A 22,274-nucleotide genomic window follows, 5' to 3' on the forward strand; every position below is an offset into this window, starting at 1 on the left:
CCTTTGTTTTCAAACAATTTCAGATGAGTTGATATTGCACTCAATATACTGTTATATTGTAATATACAAGCTTATGGAATAGAAATATGTGTTAAGGATGCCTTTACTGTATGTTTTAAGACTACCAAGGACTCTACTATCCAATGGTTACAATATAGATTACTTCATAGAATTCTGCCTGTCAATTATTATCTTAAAAAAATCAATGTTGTGTCTTTTGATTGTTGTACCTTTTGTAATGATGAAGTTGAGACAATTCAACACGTTTTCATTGGCTGTGGAAAAAGTATCTATATTTTGGAGCAATCTGAGCATGCACATTTATAAAACAACTTCCAAAAGAATAGGTTTTAATGTACTTAATATTTTATTAGGTGAACTCCCATTGTCGAAAGGCAACAGAATTGTAAACTTCCTTATCCTTTATACAAAACAATATATTTTTTCTTGTTTGAAAAAAACAAACAAAAACAAATTGCCAAGATTCTTGGAATTATTGTTCTATCTATACAACAAATACAAGGTTGAAAAATACATTGCGTATCAGAATTTAGAAATACAAAATTTTGAAAATACCTGGCATGTATGGAAAACACTTTTTGACAACATAAAAAAATCATAATTTTGCTATTTCAAGCAATGTTTTTTCCCTACTTTTGAAGCCACATGTACTTTTATCTATTTACTCGAGCTCTGTATTGTTATCATTTTTCTCTTACAATTATATTAAAAATGCAAGCACTTACCAACAAATGTATGAGTGTGAGTATGAAAGTGTGTGAAAGTGGTTAGAAAAAAATGGTAAATGTTCTTCTGTCTTATGTCAATATTTGTGAAATAAAAAATTAATAAATAATAAAAAAAAATATTTCAGTTAAAGCTGAAATCATTCAACTGAAAAGAAACACAGCGAAAGAGAGAGAGGGGGGGAGGGGTAGACACAAACACGCAAAAACGAACACGGAAACACACACAGACACACACACACATACATATATATATATATATACATGTACACAGACATACACACAATACGTGAACTGACGTAAGCCCACTTAATCCGCCATTGAGGATTTTAGTTGTGGTGGTGTTTTATATGCAATATAATTTATGCCAGATGTTATAGACATTAATAGTTGTGAAATCCTCTGTATTAGTGGTGTGACAGACGAACAGAGACCTCGCATTCATAAAATAAGGAAGTTAACAAATGCTCCGTACTATAGTAGCACAAACAAACGGGGTGACGAGGGACGCTAGATGTTAAAGACACGGAAAGAGGAGCAATAGGACATATTTACTTGGGACATTTGTAATGTTGTGGTTTCTTTTTAAGATGATTAAGTAATATAAATAAATAATGGTGAGTCATATACAGATGGAAGAATTATAAACACTCAGGATTGTTTAAAAAGACATTAAAAATAGAATATATCAGGATATTTGAGCCCCATTTCTCAATAACTTAGGTATGACATATTATGCCTGTATTCGGATAGTAAATTGATCATATTATTTTCTTGTTTTGTAAAATAATATGTGAAAACTCCGGGACTGGTGGGACCAAGAAATAAAAACAATGCTAAAAGCCGGTCCCGGTCTCGACATTTTTCCTCAATAGCCGCTTTAATCTACCTTTTCATAAAAAATATAAGGACGTGATACTCAATGGCATCCCTTTGTATACATATATTTCTGATTTATTGTGTGTATAGGTTTTTTATTCCAATATTCTTTATACATGTATCTATGTCAGAATCGAACTCAACTACATGTACATTTTGTCCCAAATGATCGCGTTACACTACCTTTTCATTAGAAGATAAGGATGTAGAAGGAAAATAATATATATGTACTTATCCTGGTGTATTTGTTTGTAATTTGTAGTTAGTTTATTTGTTCATTTATCTTATTTCTTCTATTCCTGTCAAAATCAGTTTTCAAAGATTCATGTTTGGTATTCCGAACCCGATCTCTTTATATGGGTATAGTTGTATATAACCAATAAATAATAACTATAAAATATTTCTTCCTTTCTTATTTCATACTTAGTTTTCTTTCTTTTTTTCAGTTGTGGTTCTTTTAGATACAATTCTTTAAAAAAAAGTCCACCTAATATATTTATAGTATCTATAAAAGTGTGTCATACATAGAGCACATGCTCACCAAAAATTCTCAGATTCTGTATACTTATACAGAAGATACTCTCTGACTTTAGATGATCTTCAAATAACCTATGGTATGTTTAACTGTAATATTATGTTGTAACTATATTTATTGTGAATAGTTATATACGTATATGTGCAAACATATATGTATTAATTATGCTGCACAAAAACTGTTGGTTTCCTATTTTCAAAATATCTTATATTTCAAAGTGCATACATAAATTTGACATAAACTGATAAATTTACAAACAATGAAATCTACATTTATAAATATGCAAGACATACATGTAAATTTATTTAAGAAATAAATTTCAGTTTTGAAAATACAAATAGGCCTACGGTACTGTTAGCACTTCATGAAAAGTATGCCTGCGTGAAGCATTTTATACCCTCGTGTATTTTTACTAACCATTCAAGAGTTATGGCTAAAGTTAAAGATTTTCAAAAGTAGGTCAAATTTGAAAGGTGAAGAATTGCATGTAAAGAAAGGTCTTGTCACAGGGAGTACACATGTGAAATATGAAAACCCTATCAACATGCATTCAAAAGTTGTGCCGAAGGTTCAAGTTTTTGCTGACAAAAAGACGGATGGACCAAAAACTATATAAATGCGCCCCGAATATCCGATTACGGGGGTATAACATTTGCTTTTCAAAAGCATCATTCTTGTATTCAGAATCTTTCTGGAAAGGGGCGGGGGAGGGGTTGTTGACTAGAGTGCACATTAATTTTGTTTCGCTGTCAACAACAATTATCCATCATGTTTCAATAATCATAATAAAATTTAAGGACAATATTTTTTTTTTTTTTCCATTTCACTAATGAACATATTTTTTTAAAGTACTTCATACATCGTACATTCTGGACTCATGTCTAATATTTACATAGAGGCTTTTCTTCCCTGATTAAAACAACTAATATAACATAATAATTTAACAAATTAATGCGATTCTCACTATACACTCGTAAATGAGAGAGAGAGAGAGAGAGAGAGAGAGAGAGAGAGAGAGAGAGAGAGAGAGAGAGAGAGAGAGAGAGAGAGAGAGAGAACAGTAACCCGCGTATACATGTACCTATACAGAGACCCGGTTCGGAATACACCAACATTGGATTTGAAAATTTTATCAATCGTGTGGTCAGGTGAAATGTAAAAAAGACTTAATTTTGTAAATACTACATCCAACAGTAAATTACAAACAAATACACCAGGATAATACATATATCATTTCTCTTCTACATCCTTATCTTTTTATGAAAATGTATTGTAACGCGTTCATTTGGGAGAAAAAAAATCACGTAGTTGAGTTCGATTTTGACATTAAAAAGGAAAATTGGAATAAAACACAAACATACAATAAATCAGAAACATACATGTGCATACAAAGGAATGTCATTGAATATAACACTCTTATCTTTTTCTCATAAAAAGTAGATTAAAGCGGCTATTTAGAAAAATAAAAAAACATCGAGACCGGGACCGTCTTTTAGCACTGTTTTCACTTCTCGGTCCCACCGGTCCCGGAGTTTTCACATATTATTTTACAAAAGAAGAAATAATATGATCAATCTAATTACCAGCAGAATGCAGGCATGAGGTGTCATACCTAAGTTATTGAGAAATGGGGCTCAAATATCCTGATATATTCTATTTTTATTGAATAAAAGTATATGGGACCGGGACCGAAGACCGGGTTTTAGTCACGGGACCGAGACCGAAGACCGGGACCGAGACCGGGATTTAGTCAGTACCCCTTTTACTGCAAGCAAAGGGTACTGAGAACCTATTCTAACCCGGGTCCCGGGGGATGGGGGGTGGGGTACTGAGGACCAATTATAACCAGGATCCCCACGAGACTTCTCCATCTCGAAATTACGAGATAAGCATCCTGTAATTACGATAGTAGATCTTAGTTATTGCGAAATCATCATTTCGAAATTACAAGAAAAGCTTTCGTTATCACGAGAATATGTCTCGTTATTACGAGAAAACATCGTTATTACGAGAAAACATCTCGCATTTACGAGAAAAAAAATAGGCATATAAAATGAAATTCCTTTACCCGTAGATCAACCCGAGTGACAACCTATTTTTATCAAACCTTACATGTATGTGTGGATAAACAAAGTTGGGGACTGTCTTATGCGACTCGAAAACGCACATTGTCAGTTTTAAATGGTCTGGTCTGTCCCACTATTTCCCAGAGAGCCACAGATTTGCAGCTACAGTGTCGGATGCAGGATTTTATTTAAGGGGTTGAATGGGGCTAAAAGCAAAATTCCTGGGAGCTGCCTTAACCCCCCCCCCCCCCGGTGGGTCCTTGCAAATCCCTGTGTGAGGCACATGGCAGCTCCCCTGCTTTCATATTTTCCATACCGCCTCTCTCTCTCTCTCTCTCTCTCTCTCTCTGTGAGGGAATTATTATTGATATTTCAACAGACTATTAAATGAAATCCGTGGTATAGTTTCGAAGGAAGAAATATTATAATCTATTGTATGTAGCTAGTTTTATTAAGTATCAGGAGCCTTGATAATTATCGCTTGGTGCATTTAAAGGTGTGTACAGACGTGTCCCAATATCATAATGGACACTGTTTACCAATTAACAAAATTATTGGACCCGGAAGTCATGAAGTCCAGAGTGTGTAAAAGATTAAAAAGACGACGTTACTCAAATCCTTGTCCTAATTCCATGTGGCATGTTGACGGCTATGGCAAGCTAAAACCGTATGGTACATTCATTAGCAGCTGTGTTGATCATGTTGATGTGTATTCAATAAACATGCTATGTTGAACGCTACTAAAACCGATAGCGATCGGCAAGTCATCGCAAACTACTTCAATCAAAACTTTTATATAACGAGATATCATACGACCAACAATTATTCATCTTTTTTCATAATTGAATATCATTTTCTTGAAACCACGAGATGTTTTCTCGTAATTTTGAGATAATTATTTCGTAAATACGAGATCGTTTCTGATAATCATCTCGTAATAACAAGATTGTTTTCTCCTAATCACGATATCTTTTCTCGTAAATTTGAGATAATTTTATCGTAACTACGAAATATTTTCTCGTAATTACGAGACAGTGAAGGATGAATTTGTTTCACATGCATGTAATACTAAGAGGCTTTCGTGCCCAACGCCTTCATCTCCAGAGAAGATTTTTAAATCATCAAGCAATATCCGGTATAAAGACCGAGGAAAACACGTAATTTGCCTTGTCAACTAGCTAGTGTAAAGCTGTGTTGTAACCGTACATCCTGTGATTAATTCACCCTCCATAAACGACGTGATATTGCACTTCCCTCGAAATAGTCAACAAGGAAGTGAATTCCATTCATTCCGAAACTAACAAAACGAGACTCGGGAACAATGGAATCTAAATTAAGGTCAACGAAAGAAGCACAGGTATGTCCACCTTTATCAATCTTTATTTCTCGACAACAATCCGTTCCTTATCGCCATAATGTACGGAAAACACCACTAGGATTGAAATCACGGCTGACAAGTGTGAGACACGTGTTGGTGTGTATCTATCTATCACTGATACCGTCTTTGTTCATCAACACTACCAGTGGCAGATTTAAGGTAGGAGCAGCCCCCCCCCCCCCTAAAATTTTCAATTTAAGGTAAATCGTGGTATCTTCTTTAGAAAAATGTATTAAACGATATAAGAAGCCATAATTTCTTCCACTCCCGGAGAAATAAATGAAAAAATCTTTTGATTTCTTGAATTACTTTGATGGGATAACTTAATTTTTTCCAAAAACCCTTAAAATTTGCGTCATTTCATTAATTTCACCTTATAAAAAATGATAGAAAATAGAATAGATGCCTAAATAGGAGACATATTTCAAGTCCTATAAAATCTGTAAAATCCAGGAGCTTCTCCTCCTGGGCCCCCAGACCCCCTGCCTCATAAAGTGGCGTCCCCCGTAACCGCAATTCCTGGATCCGCCCATGACTACCGATTTCATATTGAAAACAATGTTATGAATTATAATTCTGACTGATTGGGTGTAACTACAAAAATATGACAGCACATTAATGGACTGTTTGGGATCCGTCTCGGCATTGTGATCTTATCACGTGAAGTATCGCGCTCATGTGAACTTCATGTTTCTTAATTAAACAAAGGTGTGTTTACCATGGAACACAGAAATGGTGAAATTGTTTTGTATTCCATGTTTTGTGTATTCAATATATTTATATATATTTAAAATCCAATCTCAAGAATGACACAGTTCGCACAATAAAAAAAAAACTGTAAGCGCTTTCGTCATGTTGGGGATCGATATTTCAATTCATAAAAGTTTTATAATTTCCTATAGGTTTCTGTGTTTTTACCTAGGCAACTTGAGACGAAGATGACCAGGAAACGCTTCATTCTGACGGAAAGTCTTCTTCTGATTTGCATATATACCTCGTTTTCTAACGGTAACCTTTTCAAATGTTTTTTTTCCCGCTACATTGTAAAAAAAAAAAAACTAGTATTATGTACTTGGGGTTTAGAGATTGAAGATATAAAGGTATTTTTTCATAGAGGAAGAATAGTTTTATGACTTTTATTGCTAATAGCATGGCATCGTATTCACTTTATAATTAATGGGTTTGGGACATGTGCACTAACAACTACTTTTGACATTAAGAAATTAATCCAGCTTATCCAGAAAGCGGCACAAAAAACTCTCCCAGAGAGTGTCATCTCTGTTCAATTCAGTCCCTAAAACCATCATTATATAATGTACTTCTGTTTGTAAAAACACTTCTGTGTAAAATTATTGCTTCTCTGACCTGAATCTCTATATAGGCCTACCATAAATGTATATTTTGTATTTTCATCCACGCTTTGCTGTTTGTTGAACACTTGAATTACCCTCTTATATTATACACACAAATTTACATTTTCCGTGTATCTATTTTAATCTTGGAATGTTGTGTACTTCAGACGGTATGCTGTTTGAATAGTATACTGAAGGCTATCTATCCAAGCTCAGTTACATATACAATGTACTATATTTAACCTTACAAAGAAATGGCCAAATTTTAATATAAATGAAATGTTTTAAATCACGTTTTTAAAATAGTTTTTAGCACATCAATAGGTTACACCTGGTTTGAAGCACGTGAAGCATGCCAAGAGAAAAACGATAGCTTGACAATTAAGAAAGCACAATCAGATGGATACTACTGGACTGGCAATTACAAACGCATTTCGAAGTGGATCAAATTAATAGGTATCGATCATGTATCCAAAGTATAAAAATGCTATTGAATTGAAATACCGGAAATGGTTTATGAACATGCACCTACTGATATACATGTATGATTAATAATCAATTTAGGTTGTTGTAAGATGACAGATGTGACTGCAGTCCGGATCTTTAATATGGTCAATTCGTCTGCTGGATTGTGCCAGGAGCTCTGTGGTTCGGACGATTATGCAACCTTCGCTGTACAGGTATGAACGCTAACATACACGTGAATATATTTATGTTTCAGAGTCACTGAACACATTGTATCATAAAATTCAGTATGGAAACCGCAAAGCAACTGAATGACAGAAATCGGTCATTTAATGTATTTACAGTGGCCATAAAGTGACCATTTAGTACATTTTGTAAACTGAAAAGTGCGAATTTATTATTTAGTGTACAGTTTGTACAAGTCACGCTGAATGTCCTATCACCGAGTATTAATATTCACCAACACAGATTCATATTGCTGTATTGCATCAATACTTAGTTTTGTCAGTATTTTATCAGTAAATCTAAAGATTTATTTTTTGATGTAAGACAATTATTTATAGCGTCATTTATTTACTTACACATATATGATTCAAGGGGTGTCGCTGGTAATCTGCAATAATTTCTTTCTTATTTGTTTGATTCATAATTGTACAAGAATAACACCATTTCTGATAATATTATCATCTATATACAATATTTATAGCATTGCTTTTTCAATGTAAGGAGATGTTATTTATAGGTTATGTATGTTCAACTATACACAAAATAAGCTAGAATTTAGTACATAAAAGTGGGATCCAATTCATTTCCTCCTATTCATTATATAACATCACTTACTTTCCTTACATTTTAACATAATCCAGTTTGTAATCTTAACTACCTACATAAAGTGCGTAAGATGTTTCTAAATGTGGGCTGATAAAGTTCGGATTTTTTTTGGGGGATGTTTTTCAGTATCTACTTACAAACTAAGTTTTATTAAACAAAAACACAATATCTCTTTTATAGTGTTCTCTATTCGCCGTTGATTTCAGATAACAGTGCAAAATACTTGTATAAACTTCTTTTAGCACTGCACATTTCAAAAGTTAAGTATTATCTGATGAATAAGACAATATATAGTTTATTAAGTAAAAATAACCTAGACCTTTACAGTCCATCAATATACAAATATAGAGGACGAAGCCCTCTCACGGCCCGAAAGGCCGTGAGAGCGGAGCTCTCCCTATTGGTAACACGTATATACATGTTTAAAAGGAAAATATAGAAAACTAATGAAAAATTAAACCATACCTATGGAACTTGAAAATATTTGGTCCCAATGGCGTCGATTCGAATTCTAGCGCGTGAACATGTATTTCTCCATTTTGAATCTCGTCTACCCTAGTTCACGTCGTTCTGAGATGTTACATAAAATCCGTAAAAGCATGTAAATCTTTTTTTCCTAAATCATATAAAATCACTCTTCGGTTAACGCGAATTGTGCTATGTCTCCTATGTTTGTATATTTGCTAAACACCGACGCTGAATATGACGTAGCAATACACTGTTTACATCAGTTGCATAGAGTTTCCCGCGTTCAATGAATAGGCAGATCAAAAATGTCTAAAGTTAGAATACTTTGATTGAGCTCTGTCCTCACACATTATGTGCTAATATTTCGGGATATTTTTAGTCCTGTTGTGGATCTAGATACTAATGCCAATATTGTTTGCTTCGCTTTCAAACACGGTCACACCGTAAGACATATTAGATCTACATATTTATTTGTAAAACAGTGTGAATTAGTGTTAGAGAGCAAAATTTGTCATTTGAAAAAAGGGGGAGGGGTAATATCATAGACGTACAATGAATCTACTTCCACGAGTTAAGACCGTGATGAATATATTTCCCAAGGTCAACCGCTGTAGATATGTGCTGTGAACCAAATAACTGGATTAATCTAAATGCACTTGCAAAAATAATATGATTATTCATCGATATTATCTTCTCCTCAGTTGAGGATATTTCAGGCATTCTTTGATAAAATGAAATTCATCTTCGATATGTTGGGGTGTCACGACCTTCACATTGTCTGTGATGCCCAAGATTCAAACAGAAAGCCTAATGGGAGAAATATAAGCTATTTTAGTTTATGCTGAATTGGTTTTGTTAAACATGATTGGAAATTACAAAAGTTGTGATGTACAAAGTGCTTATATGTACAAAGGTATCATTTTGAATAATTGTCCTTGTGTGGAATTGTATTCCTGAAGGTAGATATAAATTGTACGGTGTTAGTAGATTTCTAATTCATCCAATTTCATCAAACCCTTCATTTTTACATCGCGTGTCCAATGTCCTGGCCCAGCGTCTGTTTCACATCGCATTTATTCATACGAGACTTTTCGAATGCAATATTCTGTTTTTAGTAGTTTACGCCTGTGCGTCATGGTTTTATTTTTTTTATTTTCTTTGCATGACAAATGGATTTCCACAGCCTGCGATCCATATACATGGAATTGTGACCCTATACCTAGCACAGTGTTACGAAAAGATAAATGTAAGCCTTCGATTGCAAGTAGTTTGCGGAACCCCCAAATTTCACTTCCATAAGATAGAACACTTCCTACATACATGTCGAAGGGTTTCTAAACCAAAATAATGGTACATTCTTCTGAGTAATATAACGTTAAATTTGCTGGGGGGGGGGGGGGGGGGTGTCCCAAACACAATCCTGCGTAGTTATAGGAGGTAATGGATTCCGAGATGCCGTTGTTGTAAGACCATGGAGAAAGACTCTGACACAATGACTGTTTCTGGACATCGTAGTTCGTAAACTGAACTTTCATCACTCCAAAATCACACTTATGCTCTCTCGATCATTTCAATATTTATTTTCATACAGTTTTTAAATCGAAGCAGGGTACTGACGAACATAAGTTTCAACAATCTCGCTTAAAGTCAGCATTTCGCAAATTATATGGCCGATCTAGTTTGACAAACAAATGAATCTCGCACTGAAGTATCAGTGTGAGAGAAGTCTAAAGATAAAGATGATGTACTAGATTTCTAGATCATTTTCCCCCTCTATTTTCCCTTTCAAGGTCAAACAATTTGCAACATAAAAAAGAGAGGGCTATATAAATCCGTACTTATAATTGTATTTAAAGTTTAAAGTCAGCATTTCGCAAATTCTATGATCCTTACATGCAACAATCTAGTTTGCCATTACAACCTGTCATTGGGTTGCTGTATGACTTATTTCATACCGATTGTTAGGCCGTTCTTGGCACACTGATTTTGACTACGGATAACTCCGTTTATCTGATCAAGATATAGGACTCACGGCGGGTGTGACCGGTCGACAGGGGATGCTTTCTCCTCCTAGGCACCTGATCCCACCTCTGTTATATATCCAGGTCTCCGTGTTTGTCCAACTATCTATTTTGTATTCCATATAGGAGTTATGAGATTGATCACTGTTCGTTATCTTCACCTTTTATCTAATAATGTTTTAACATAAGTTTGAAGTCTAAGATAAAGATGGTGTGCTAGTATTCAAGGTCAATACATTTTTTTTCTTTCAAGGTCAAACAAATTAAATCATCCAAAAACAGAGAGCTATAAAAATGCGTAAAATTTTGTAATTATTTGTAATGATATTTTAACATACTTTAGAAGTCTAAGCATAAAATATAGATGATGTACTAGTTTTGAAGGTGAATTTTTGTTCCTTTTCAAGGTCAAACAAATTAATGATGGATTGTATACTTTTTAATGTCCATCTCGAGAATATTTCACCTGTATGGATACGTCATTATTGTAGGCGAAAGGCTGCAAATTTTAGACATATGGTCATTGAGCAGGGAGGGATTTTTATGGTGGTGCACCTGGTGGGAAACGGAACCTCGGTTTGTGTGGTCTCATCCGAAGGACCGCCTCGTTTAGTAACCTCTTAAGACAAACAAGTGGTACCTAGGACCTATCCTAACCCGGATGTCCACGGAATTACAAATATATAATCTGAATGTTTGAATAGTGGAAGTCTCATTTCTAACGAAACACAAAAAGCAAAACAGACAAAACTTAACAATGGGAGGGGTATAGAGGGGGTTTATTGAGGTTGTAACCCCCTCCCCCTTCCGGTGAACATATTTTAAAGAAAATGGGGGTTGCCAATTTTGGCTCTTTCGGAGCGGGAACGTTGCCAAACTAGGATCGCAACTCCTCTATGAACATTGTATGGATCCGCCACTAACTAATTATTATTCAGAAAGATAGTTATTTTTCAGTCAGGAAGTTGTTTTTGTTTGAACAACGATTACCTCAACAGAATGATGTCAACGACGTCAGCTACACTTTGCAACTTCACCTGCAATAATCATTTCGATGATGTATTATCAACTGAATGTGGGGGCAATACAACTGTTAATGTGTTTTCAACAGGTAAATATAAATTTATATAATTCCAATGTTATTTATTACAATTGTTTTGATTGGACAAAGATAAATCTAAACGAGAATTTACACATCAATAAATCCAAAACCGCTATGTATACATACACGACTGAACACAAATAACATAGTGCGGGGAAACTATTCAAATTATTGAAATTGATAATACAGGGAACGAATTGGAATTATAAGAATCAAACATTATTTTTGAAGAATTTATCGATGTGTAAACTCTGGACATTTTACTCACAAACTTAACATAAAAGTGCTTCGCACTTTTATTCAGTTTGAAAGTAAAATGTCCAGAGTTTACACATCGATGAATTCTTCAAAAAGAATGTTTAATCCTATGGTAATTAAACGTTTGAAATCCAATAACTGATATAGTATAGGCTTATAAATGTTAGTGGAAGTATTTTGTTGTTGTGCAACATACTATGTTTGAAATGTTTTAATAGTCTGCTATTATTAATCTCAGATTTTATACTTTATCATCACGTTAAACGTTTTATCAAGGAAATTACAATTTCGACCGAAGAAATCACAAATGGTTTTCAGTTGTGGAAAATAAAGTGAAAGAGGAAAATGCGTTCGGATACATTAAGGCAACATATTTATTTCTTGCGTGATGTTATTGCTTATCAACATTTTCCGACAGGGCATAGTCCATATACATTCTGAAGTAGAGTAGAAGCAATGTTACCAAAAAATTCTCATGAAACGTACACAGAGCGAATTTTTTATTTATTGTGAGTTTATGTTCTATTCTCTGGAATAGCATGGTGTCATATTGAATTATATATTTTCAGGAACAGAGGTTTTCTATTCACAAGATAATTACTGCCTATCCTTACAATGTGGTGCTCAAAGTAAAGTTTTTAAAGAAAAGACTTGCAACACGGCTTTGAAAGCGGTCTGTCAAGGAAAAGAGAGTGAGTTAATATCCCTTATATTTCACTCTAACTTCTCTGATACTTTTATATATTTACAATACTAAACGAGTAAGCTGCTGATATTTTGACTGGAATATGAATAAATATTTTTCTTAAGAGAGTCTATACGAATGACTGATATCCCTACATGTGATAACTATATACTGAAAACGAGAACCGTGTCTCCTATAATAACACTGTATCCCATAACTATATACTGAAAACGAGAACCGTGTCTCCTATAATAACATTGGAAGTATGTTACATTAGAGGGAAAGGAAACCCATGTTGGATGTTACTCAAAATTACAGATAATTAGATTTAAAAAAAAATAAAATTTTCGGTTATTACGAGGGTCTCTACAGCCCAGTACCTAGGTACTTCGTTACTAGCTTGAAAATACGGATGTATATTTAATTGCTGTTATAAAATTTAGAAATTCATTTCAAAATTAAGGATTATCTCCCTCACGCATAGCTCTTATCCTTAGACGAATTTGACTCCACTTTTTTGGCACTCTGTTTTTCCCTAAATACCTCTAAAACTTCATTGACTTGTTATTTCGGATTTCAAACATTTCGGTTGAGCATCACTGAAAAGACATTATCTGTCGAAATGCGCATCTGGTGCATCAAAATTGGTACCGTATAAGTTTTACATTATGACCCCTGGGTCGAGGCCTCTGCTGGTGGACTGTTAGTCTCCGAGGGTCTCTACAGCCCAGTAGCTAAGTACTTCGTTTCTAGCTTGAAAATACGGATGTATATTTAATTGCTGTTATAAAATTTAGAAATTCATTTCAAAATAAAGGATTATCTCCCTCATGCATAGCTCTTGTCCTTGGACGAATTTGGCTCCACTCCTTTGGCACGCTGTTTTTGGCTATATTTAGCTCTAAAACTTCATAGGTATTTCGGATTTCAAACATTTCGGTTGAGCATCACTGAAGAGACATTATTTGTCGAAATGCGCATCTGGTGCATCAAAATTGGTACCGTATAAGTTTTACATACGCTCATTTTGGAATACTCCAGTTCAAAAGCATCCCAGTGAAGATGCTTTGGTCTGAAAATTTATTTCATATGTAATGACCGGGACTTGATGTAAAATGCTGACTCTAAAGCCTTCAAATTGGACCTCCTAATTTGAGAGGCTGTCAGGGTGAAACGTTTGGAGTGAATTTATTCTGTCATTTCAATTTCTGACATCTTGGCTGCCTGGGATGTTTCTGGCTAAGATATACAGTTATCCAAACACAATATAGTCCTTTAAAGATCCGTATAAACAGCAGAATGACTTTAAAATAACACAGACTGAACGCATCTACACTAAATATATTCACGAGTCATACCCGGCCCCTATCATTATATGACAAGCGTTGTTGCTGCAATGGCAAACGTAATCATAATGGGTTGTATAGGGTTAATCACGTGTATTTTCATCCTAAATAATGCTGATTTACATGTACATCTACTGGGACAAAGAGATTGACAATTATTATGTATACGGTATACCTTCAATATTTGAAATTGATTCTCATCTAAACATTTAGATGTAAAAGGGACAACATAGATACTTTTCCCTTCCTCTTACGTTTAGCTTTGAAACTTTTTTGTATATGATTATAGATTTGTCAGGACTTCAAAAAGCATTGTCTTATATGTCACACGTTATCTGACCCCAGGTGCTTTGGATATTTAATTTGTTATTTTGTCATTTAATTCTCTTTTCAGGAATAACACCCCTTACCTTTAATTTACAATTCCACTTTGTTGATAACATATGAGTCCTGTTTAGCAAGGAAAACATGCTTTATATTACTAACATGCTTCAAAGAAGTCATAAGTAACTTTTGAGTTATAAAATATCAATAATGTAAATATATTTGTAATGCATTGGACTGGCTAAATAATGTTATCTGCCACATAACTAGTCTACTTAGATACAGAAATTGAAATGACAGATAGAATTAGCTATGTGTTGGACTTCCCTCCAGAAGCTCTACCTTTGACAGTCTCTAATGACAAGAGGCTCCACCCTCTCTCCGATTTGGAGGCTTCAAAGTCAGCATTTTACTCTTAGCTCCTCACAGTGGTGTCAGATTGTTTTGAAGGTACAATATACTAGTATACGATATGTATATGAAATTGCAATATTTATGTGTTTAATTACGTAAGCCTTTTTAGATCACCTGAGCCGAAGATTCAAGTGAGCTTTTCTGATCAAAATTTGTCCGTTGTCTGTCGTCGTCGGCGTTGTAAACTTTTCACATTTTCATCTTCTTTTCAAGAACCACTGGGCCAATTATAACCAAAATTGGCCAAAAGCATCCTTGGGTGAAGGGCTTTGAAGTTTATTCAAACGGGAGATAATCACAAAAATGCAAAAATAGGGTGGGGTCATTTAAAAATCTTCTTTTCCAGAACCACTGGGCCAGAGGAACTGAAATTTTCATGAAAGCTTTCTGACATAGTGCAAATTCAAGTTGTTTAAATCATGGCCCCTGGGGGTAGGTTGGGGCCACAATAGGGGATCAAAGTTTTACATAGAAATATATAAGGAAAATCTTTAAAAATCTTCTCGAGAACCAATGAGCCAGAAGAGCTAAAATATATATGAAAGCTTTCTGACATAGTGTAGATTCAAGTTTGTTCAAATCATGGCCCCCGGGGGTAGGTTGGGGCCACAATAGGGGATCAAAATTTTACATGAGAATAAATATAAAATCTGAAAATCATCTCAAGAACCAATGAGTCAGAAGAGCTGAAATTTACCTGAAAGCTTCCTGACAGTGCAGATTCAAATTTGTAAAAATCATGGCCTCCGGGGGTAGGTTGGGGCCATAATACGGACTAAGGTTTTACATGCAAATATATATGGAAAGTCTTTAGATATGGGCCAAGGTAACTCGAGTGAGCGATGTGGCCCTTGGGCCTCTTGTTATAAACTATAATCTTACATATTAGTTGATTCTATATTTGACATACTTCATATTCTTTGTCTCAATGCAAGACAATACAGATATTACCCAACTAGAGATAGCGTATAAACTTGTTTTCTTTTTCATACCCAAAATTTGGGCACGTACAAATGTATGCTTGATCGTATTTTACTGTTATGGTATCATTCATTGAATTATAATTCGAATGTCATTTTATCTGTCATATATTCACAAATCGATACGCATTTTGATCTTTCCCTATAGATTCTATAGATTGATTAATTGTATATATTATCTAACGTTCACCTGGAGAATTCGTCACTCATATGGAGACGTCACCACTGCCGGTGGAGGGCTGCAACATTTAGGCCCATGATCGGCATTTACGGCCTTTGAGCAGAGAGGATCTTTATCGTGCCACACCTGCTGTGACACGGGACCTCAGGTTTTGCGGTCTCTTCTGAAGTACCGTCCCCATTCAATCGGCTCTTACGACGAGCAAGGGTTACTGATGACCTATGGTTACTGATGACCTATTCTAACACGGATCCCCACGTATCCGGTCTTCAGCTACGAAATCATTATGCAGTGGCGGATCTAGAGGGGATTACGGGGGTTGCACCCCCCCCCCTTTGGATTCGCTAAAAGAGAGAGAAAGAGAGAGAGAGAGAGAGAGAGAGAGAGAGAGAATGACTATAGAGTTATTAAAATCCTAGACGATGGGTTTTGTTTATACAATTGTGCGTCAACATTTCTATCGGGTGATGATAATTCATATTATCTTTTATATAGTTTGTATATATATCTGTAATATTACATTTTATTTTTTTTTAAAAACTGGAAGTAAATCGGAATGCATTTTAAAAAAGATTCGTTTTAAAATCAAGAGTGACAAATCTATGTCTGATAATTATAGAATAACATTAATCCAAATTTGAATTTAGAAATACAAATTGATAGCATTCCTGTTAAGTTGTCGTTTAACTATGTTAACGTACGTTATAACAACTCTCATTTCAGTGGCGGATTTAAGGAGGGGGGAGAGGCGCAATTGGTGCCCCCCCCCTAAATTTTTCAATTTAAGGTAAATCGTGGTATCTTGTTTACACAAATGTACTAAACGATAAAAGAAGCAATAATTTCTTTCACTCCCGGAGAAATGAATGAAAAAATCTTTTTGATTTCTTGAATTACTTCATTGGGAGAACTTAATTTTTTCCAAAAACCCTTAAAATTTGTGTTATTTTACTAATTTCACCTTATTAGTAATGATAGAAAATAGTAAAAATGACTTAAATAGGAGACATAGTTTAAGCCCTATAAAATCTGTAAAATCCAAGAGCTTCCGGAGGCTTCACCCCCCTGCCCCCCACCCCTGGGAGCCTCAAGGCGGCACTCAAACCCACTGCCTCATAAAGTGGCCCCCCCCCCCGTAACCGCAATTCCTGGATCCGCCCCTGCATTTCCTCTTCAACCCCCCTTTGAAAAATTTCTAGGTCCGCGCCTGTTATGTGACGTCACATATCTTTAGAAATAATCATGGACAAAAATGCTTTGTCTGTTTCTGAAAATGTAAGCGAATATGTGCTTCTAGAATTAGAGGCGAAAAGAATACGATAAATATATAATGAAAATGTTAATGAAATATCAGAAAATATGTCCAACCCCGGGGTCGTTGTAAGGACGAGGACTTTGCGATCCCAGTCTCATTTACCATTCGGGCATATTTCTCCATATTCAGTAAATAACATTTGATTATCGATATAGTACTGAGAGATACTAGTATCTGTACATGTGTTGTCATCATATTTTTACATATCATTTTAGGTCTAAACAATTATACAGGATGGAGAAATCATCTGACGAACTGTAAGAAACGGAATCGCTATCTTTTTGGAAATGTTAATATGTCAAACACAGACTTATCTTGTCAATATGTGAATGCAACATTTGGCGATCAACACTGGGTTGGAGTTGTACGAGAAAGATATCTCTCGAAAGACAGAGGTGAAATATACACTATATAATTTCATTTTGAATATGATTGACATAACCATGTTTCAAGCATATGTTTTCACAATGTAAAACTTTTCTTTACCAAGATCATTATACCAACCACATTGTGAAATACCGATTTTATACGAGACTTGAAACTTTTAAATTAACTTAATTGTCAGTAGCCTGACAAAGAAACTTGTATTTAAGGGTTTTAACAGTATTGTTCAAAGTCCGCACTTCGCACATTATATGGATAGTATAATGATCTTATTTGCAAAATACATCCTGTCATTAGGTTAAATGCTGTCTGACGTGTTTCGTGTTAACTTTACATTTTGCATTTGATTACAAATTACATTAAAACAGTCTTATAATGAACATGCTCAAAACGAAATTAACGGCTATTGTAAAGTGATAATTATTCCCCTATGAGAGGAAAATGAACATTGTATTGGATATAACGAAGTTTGGTTATAACGAACTGTTTCTCGCTGGCCCTTTATTTTCAATTTATCCGTGTTATACTGTACTCTTCGGTTTGCCTGATCACAGCAGGTGTGACCGATCAACAGGGGATGCTTACTCTTCCTAATCACCTGATCCCACACCTGGTGTTTCTAGGATCCGGTTTTTTCCAACTCTTTACTGAATTTAAGAGTTTGGTCACTGTACATTATATTCACTTGTTCATAATGATCATGTTAGTGAAGTCAAAGATGTAATCATTGTTACTTCTAAAACTACTTTCCGGAAAAATAGTATATAGACTAAAATTGATTACTTGGTCGCCAAACAGCATCCAGGAAATATAATCATTCTACTATGCACAGTTTGGAATTTGCGTCGACCGGGGATGGAGGGTGAGGGATATCTTACTCCTATAGCAATAAACTGTAGCATTGTTAAAAACAGATTGTGCAGTTCATTTACAAAATGTGAATACAATTCATTTTTCTTATTGAAAGGTCAATACGATATAAACAAACCACAAGTTTTGATGTGTGAAAAATGTAATAGAACGGGATGTCTATTCACAAGATGTCTCCAGAGGCTACGTAATGTGGTATTTTGTAACAAGGTGAGGCGATTTTTTTTAATGATCTTAATGAGAAAATCTGATGTAGATTAATTGAATGTACAAATTAACTTTGTATCGAATTTCATGTCGGTTACAGCTAGAAGTCACATTACCAACTCAATTATCAACTCCATCCAGGACTGAAAACGGTAGGTAATTCATACATTCTTGTACCAAGCATTTTAGGTCACCTGAGTCACTCTGCAGGTGACTTATTGTCATTGGTTTGTGCCCGTCATAGTCCGTCGTGTGTTAACAATTGGACATTTGTTTTACTCCTCCTAGGCACCTGATCCCACCTCTGGTGTGTCCAGGGGTCCGTGTTTGCCCAACTATCTATTTTGTATTGCTTGTAGGAGTTATGAGATTGATCACTGTTCGTTATCTTCACCTTGCTTTTAACTTATAAAAACATTTAACTGACATCTTTTAATGCACTGTTGCTAAATTGAAACTAAATGAATGTTCAGAAGGATCAGGTATCCCTTTACCAAAATTGGAAATTTCATGATTACAGGGGTAGGGATTTGGTATCAGGGTGGGGCCAAAATGGTTATAGTGATTAAAGGTATATAATTTGGAATTTTATTTTGCTGATACTATATAAGAAAAACAGAAAGATATATACCAAAATTATGATTTTCGCAACCTCAGGGTTCTAATTCTATGGCATGTTTCAAGTAGCCATTGGTTCTTTTTTTTTAAAAGACCACTTATTGTCTTACACAGTTGCTGAATGAGAAATGGAGATTACAAATAGTGTTTAATGTCATAAATCCTATATACACCTCTGGTGTGTCATGGGGTCCGTGTTTATCCAACTATCTATTTCTATTGCTGATTGGTCACTGTTCGTTATCTTCACCTTTCATATAGAATATGAAATTTAGAATAAGATAAACAATGGCTTGCTTCGTGGAATCAATTTCATGTTGTTTTTTTTAAAAACAGAATACTAGTATTCGTAATAAATGAACAGTGTAGATGTATGCTTAATATGAATTTAGTTACCATGACAGATGATTGGACTTTATTTCAGGTGAATCACTTGAATCTATTCTTGCACCAGTCATCACGATTACTGTGTTTGGAATCATTGGGGGTGTATTGTTGTTCATTTATGTAAGGTATGGTATATTCAAACTTGTCTTCAAACAATATATCATTATATGATACCCCAGCTACCTGTATTTCAATAAAATTAATTTTGAAGTTTATGAATGGAGTCTCAGAAAATATCAGTTTGAAAGAGGAATAGAAATTGATCGCAAATTTAGTCATCTTTATTCTGCATTATAGTCATAAGATACAAATTTGTCTGTTATATGTGCATAGTACATAAAAGTTCTTTTCAAAACTAAAATAAGGTATTGAATTTGACTTTGTTCAAGTTCTTCACTGCAAAATCAAATCCTGTGACTTTTGTTAATTTTCGCCCTTTCAGGAAAAAACGTCAACACGTCAATAGTTATGACAGGCAGCAAGATACAAATAACACAGAAAAGAAAATCAAGGTTCAAACGAATAGTGAATCAAAGAAAATTGAAGATAAATATTCTGATTATACCGAGGGGGATCAGAAAAACAACTATTTGGTTCTTGAATCTTCGCATCCTAGTCATGAGGTAGCAGACGAAATGAATGAAGATTGCAGTAGTCCCTATAATGACGCTGAGGAAGGAGATTATGATCATCTCCGAGAGACAAAGTCGAGACAGAAAGAAAGAGATGACACATATCACCACGCCCTGCATGTGCACGTCGACGATTCATCCAATTATGACGTCACCAGACGGAAGTATGACCAGGAAACAGAAAACATGTATGATAAAACCGGAGGGAACAATTTAGATTCAGAATATGGATACAATAAAGTGCTACCTAATAATGAAGAATGTCATTACGATAAAACCTTCACAACATTGCAGATTTGAAATATATTATACCTGTAAGTCACGACGTTATACAAGGAGATCAACGTTACCCAAGCACATATCTTCTCGCGTAATGTTATAACAGCGGAAGAGAGTCAATTTACCAAGCAGTGATACATGTACATAAAATTCGATTTTTACACTACCAAATACAGCAACTCCTCGATATTTCTATCATTTCTGAAAACTTTTCAGCAATTGCATTTTCTCTTATCTATTTCATTCCGGAACCCCTAGCAATGGTCGTATCGTGCGCTACTCATTCAATGTCATCCAAAGTCATTTATCGGCAAGTTTTATAATATCCTTGCAATAAAAATGTGTTTCTTCTTCTTACATGTATGTGCGTAAAAGTATAAAGGAAGAATTTTTTTGTAGAAAAATGAGACTAAATACAAACAACGCTTGCAGAAATAATAGGACTATCGAATTTTTATTTACAAAGTTGAACTCGGTAAAATATGTCATTCGATATTTGATAGATGTAGACCTTATATATATTTTTTCAAACGCATTTATTAAGGTGTGGTAAACTTGCTCCTCCCCTCGTAATAAACAATATGCTGTACTTGATTGTGAGGAGGGGACTTGATTGTGAGGAGGGTACTTGATTGTGAGGAGGGTACTTCATTGTGAGGAAGGCCTGTTTACAGTTGACTATGGTGTTATATTTACTTCTCTTTCACTTGTATTGTGGTATACAATGTCAAATTTAACAAGGTGATGATCAATGAAAAATGGTTATGGAAAATTTCAGACTTTTATTCCACTGCAGCAATAGAAGTATGAAAGTCACAACACTTCTTTCGTGTATGTGCATGTAAGAGAGAGATAGAGATAGAGGGGAGAGAGATAGAGAATATATGTCCTTGCCAAAACATTTCAAAATAAATTATTTGAAAATGATCTTATCGTTTTGAATTAAAAGGAACTGACGATTAAAATAAATCAAAGCATGTACGGTTTCATCTAAAGATTCACATGAAGATATTAAAGGTCATAGGAGACGATTAAAAAAAAATGTTTTGCACGAAAATGTGTTCTTTAATTACTTATATATGTAAATAAGTCATTCAGAAAAAAATCGTACGGTAACAGACGCTACAGATCGTCAAATGTTGCTATGGTGTGAAGTATCAAAATAGTAAGATGAGTTATCTGCCTTGCTTGATGACCAAAAGAAACCAGCCTGACGCAAATGTGTATTTGTTTATACTAACAACTGCGGGTTTTAGCCGTCAAAATGTTCAATGTGCTTACATTCAACTGTAATGTAGCAAGTCGGGTATTTCTATATACTTTTGTCTAAATGATCCAACGTTCAGAAAGACTTGGGTGTGAAATCTACACCGAGAATACAGAACTCGAAGTTCTTTGACAATCATTTTACGCGATTACGGGGGTTGATGAGGATCAATTTCGTTATTGTATACACTCTACTTTGGCAAAAACTAATGGGTTTATGAAATCAAATCTTCGACCAGATGCAGTTCTAACTATTTTCGACTACAGACCAACTGCAAGCACGGC

At 34.8% G+C, this 22,274-nt stretch overlaps 1 protein-coding gene across 5 annotated transcripts; it reads left to right on the plus strand.

Annotated features, from left to right (window-relative positions):
• Window positions 1-5,146: 5,146 nt before the first annotated feature.
• Window positions 5,147-21,650, plus strand: LOC125655776 (uncharacterized). 5 transcript variants are annotated; one of them, XM_056143525.1, is made up of 11 exons: window positions 5,147-5,583; window positions 6,507-6,612; window positions 7,263-7,412; window positions 7,521-7,636; window positions 11,699-11,852; window positions 12,671-12,793; window positions 17,562-17,741; window positions 18,698-18,810; window positions 18,908-18,959; window positions 19,850-19,937; window positions 20,255-21,650. In XM_056143525.1, the coding sequence occupies exons 1-11, from the start codon at window positions 5,548-5,550 to the stop codon at window positions 20,742-20,744; spliced, it is 1,608 nt and encodes a 535-aa protein (XP_055999500.1). In that variant the 5' UTR covers window positions 5,147-5,547; the 3' UTR covers window positions 20,745-21,650. The 5 variants fall into 5 exon arrangements, with proteins under 5 accessions (XP_055999500.1, XP_055999501.1, XP_055999502.1 ...); XM_056143526.1 differs by having other exon boundaries at window positions 7,281-7,412; XM_056143527.1 differs by having other exon boundaries at window positions 5,151-5,583; window positions 6,527-6,612.
• Window positions 21,651-22,274: the final 624 nt, after the last annotated feature.

Source organism: Ostrea edulis, chromosome 7, assembly GCF_947568905.1.
Source record: "Ostrea edulis chromosome 7, xbOstEdul1.1, whole genome shotgun sequence".
In the NCBI taxonomy this organism is placed as follows: domain Eukaryota; kingdom Metazoa; phylum Mollusca; class Bivalvia; order Ostreida; family Ostreidae; genus Ostrea; species Ostrea edulis.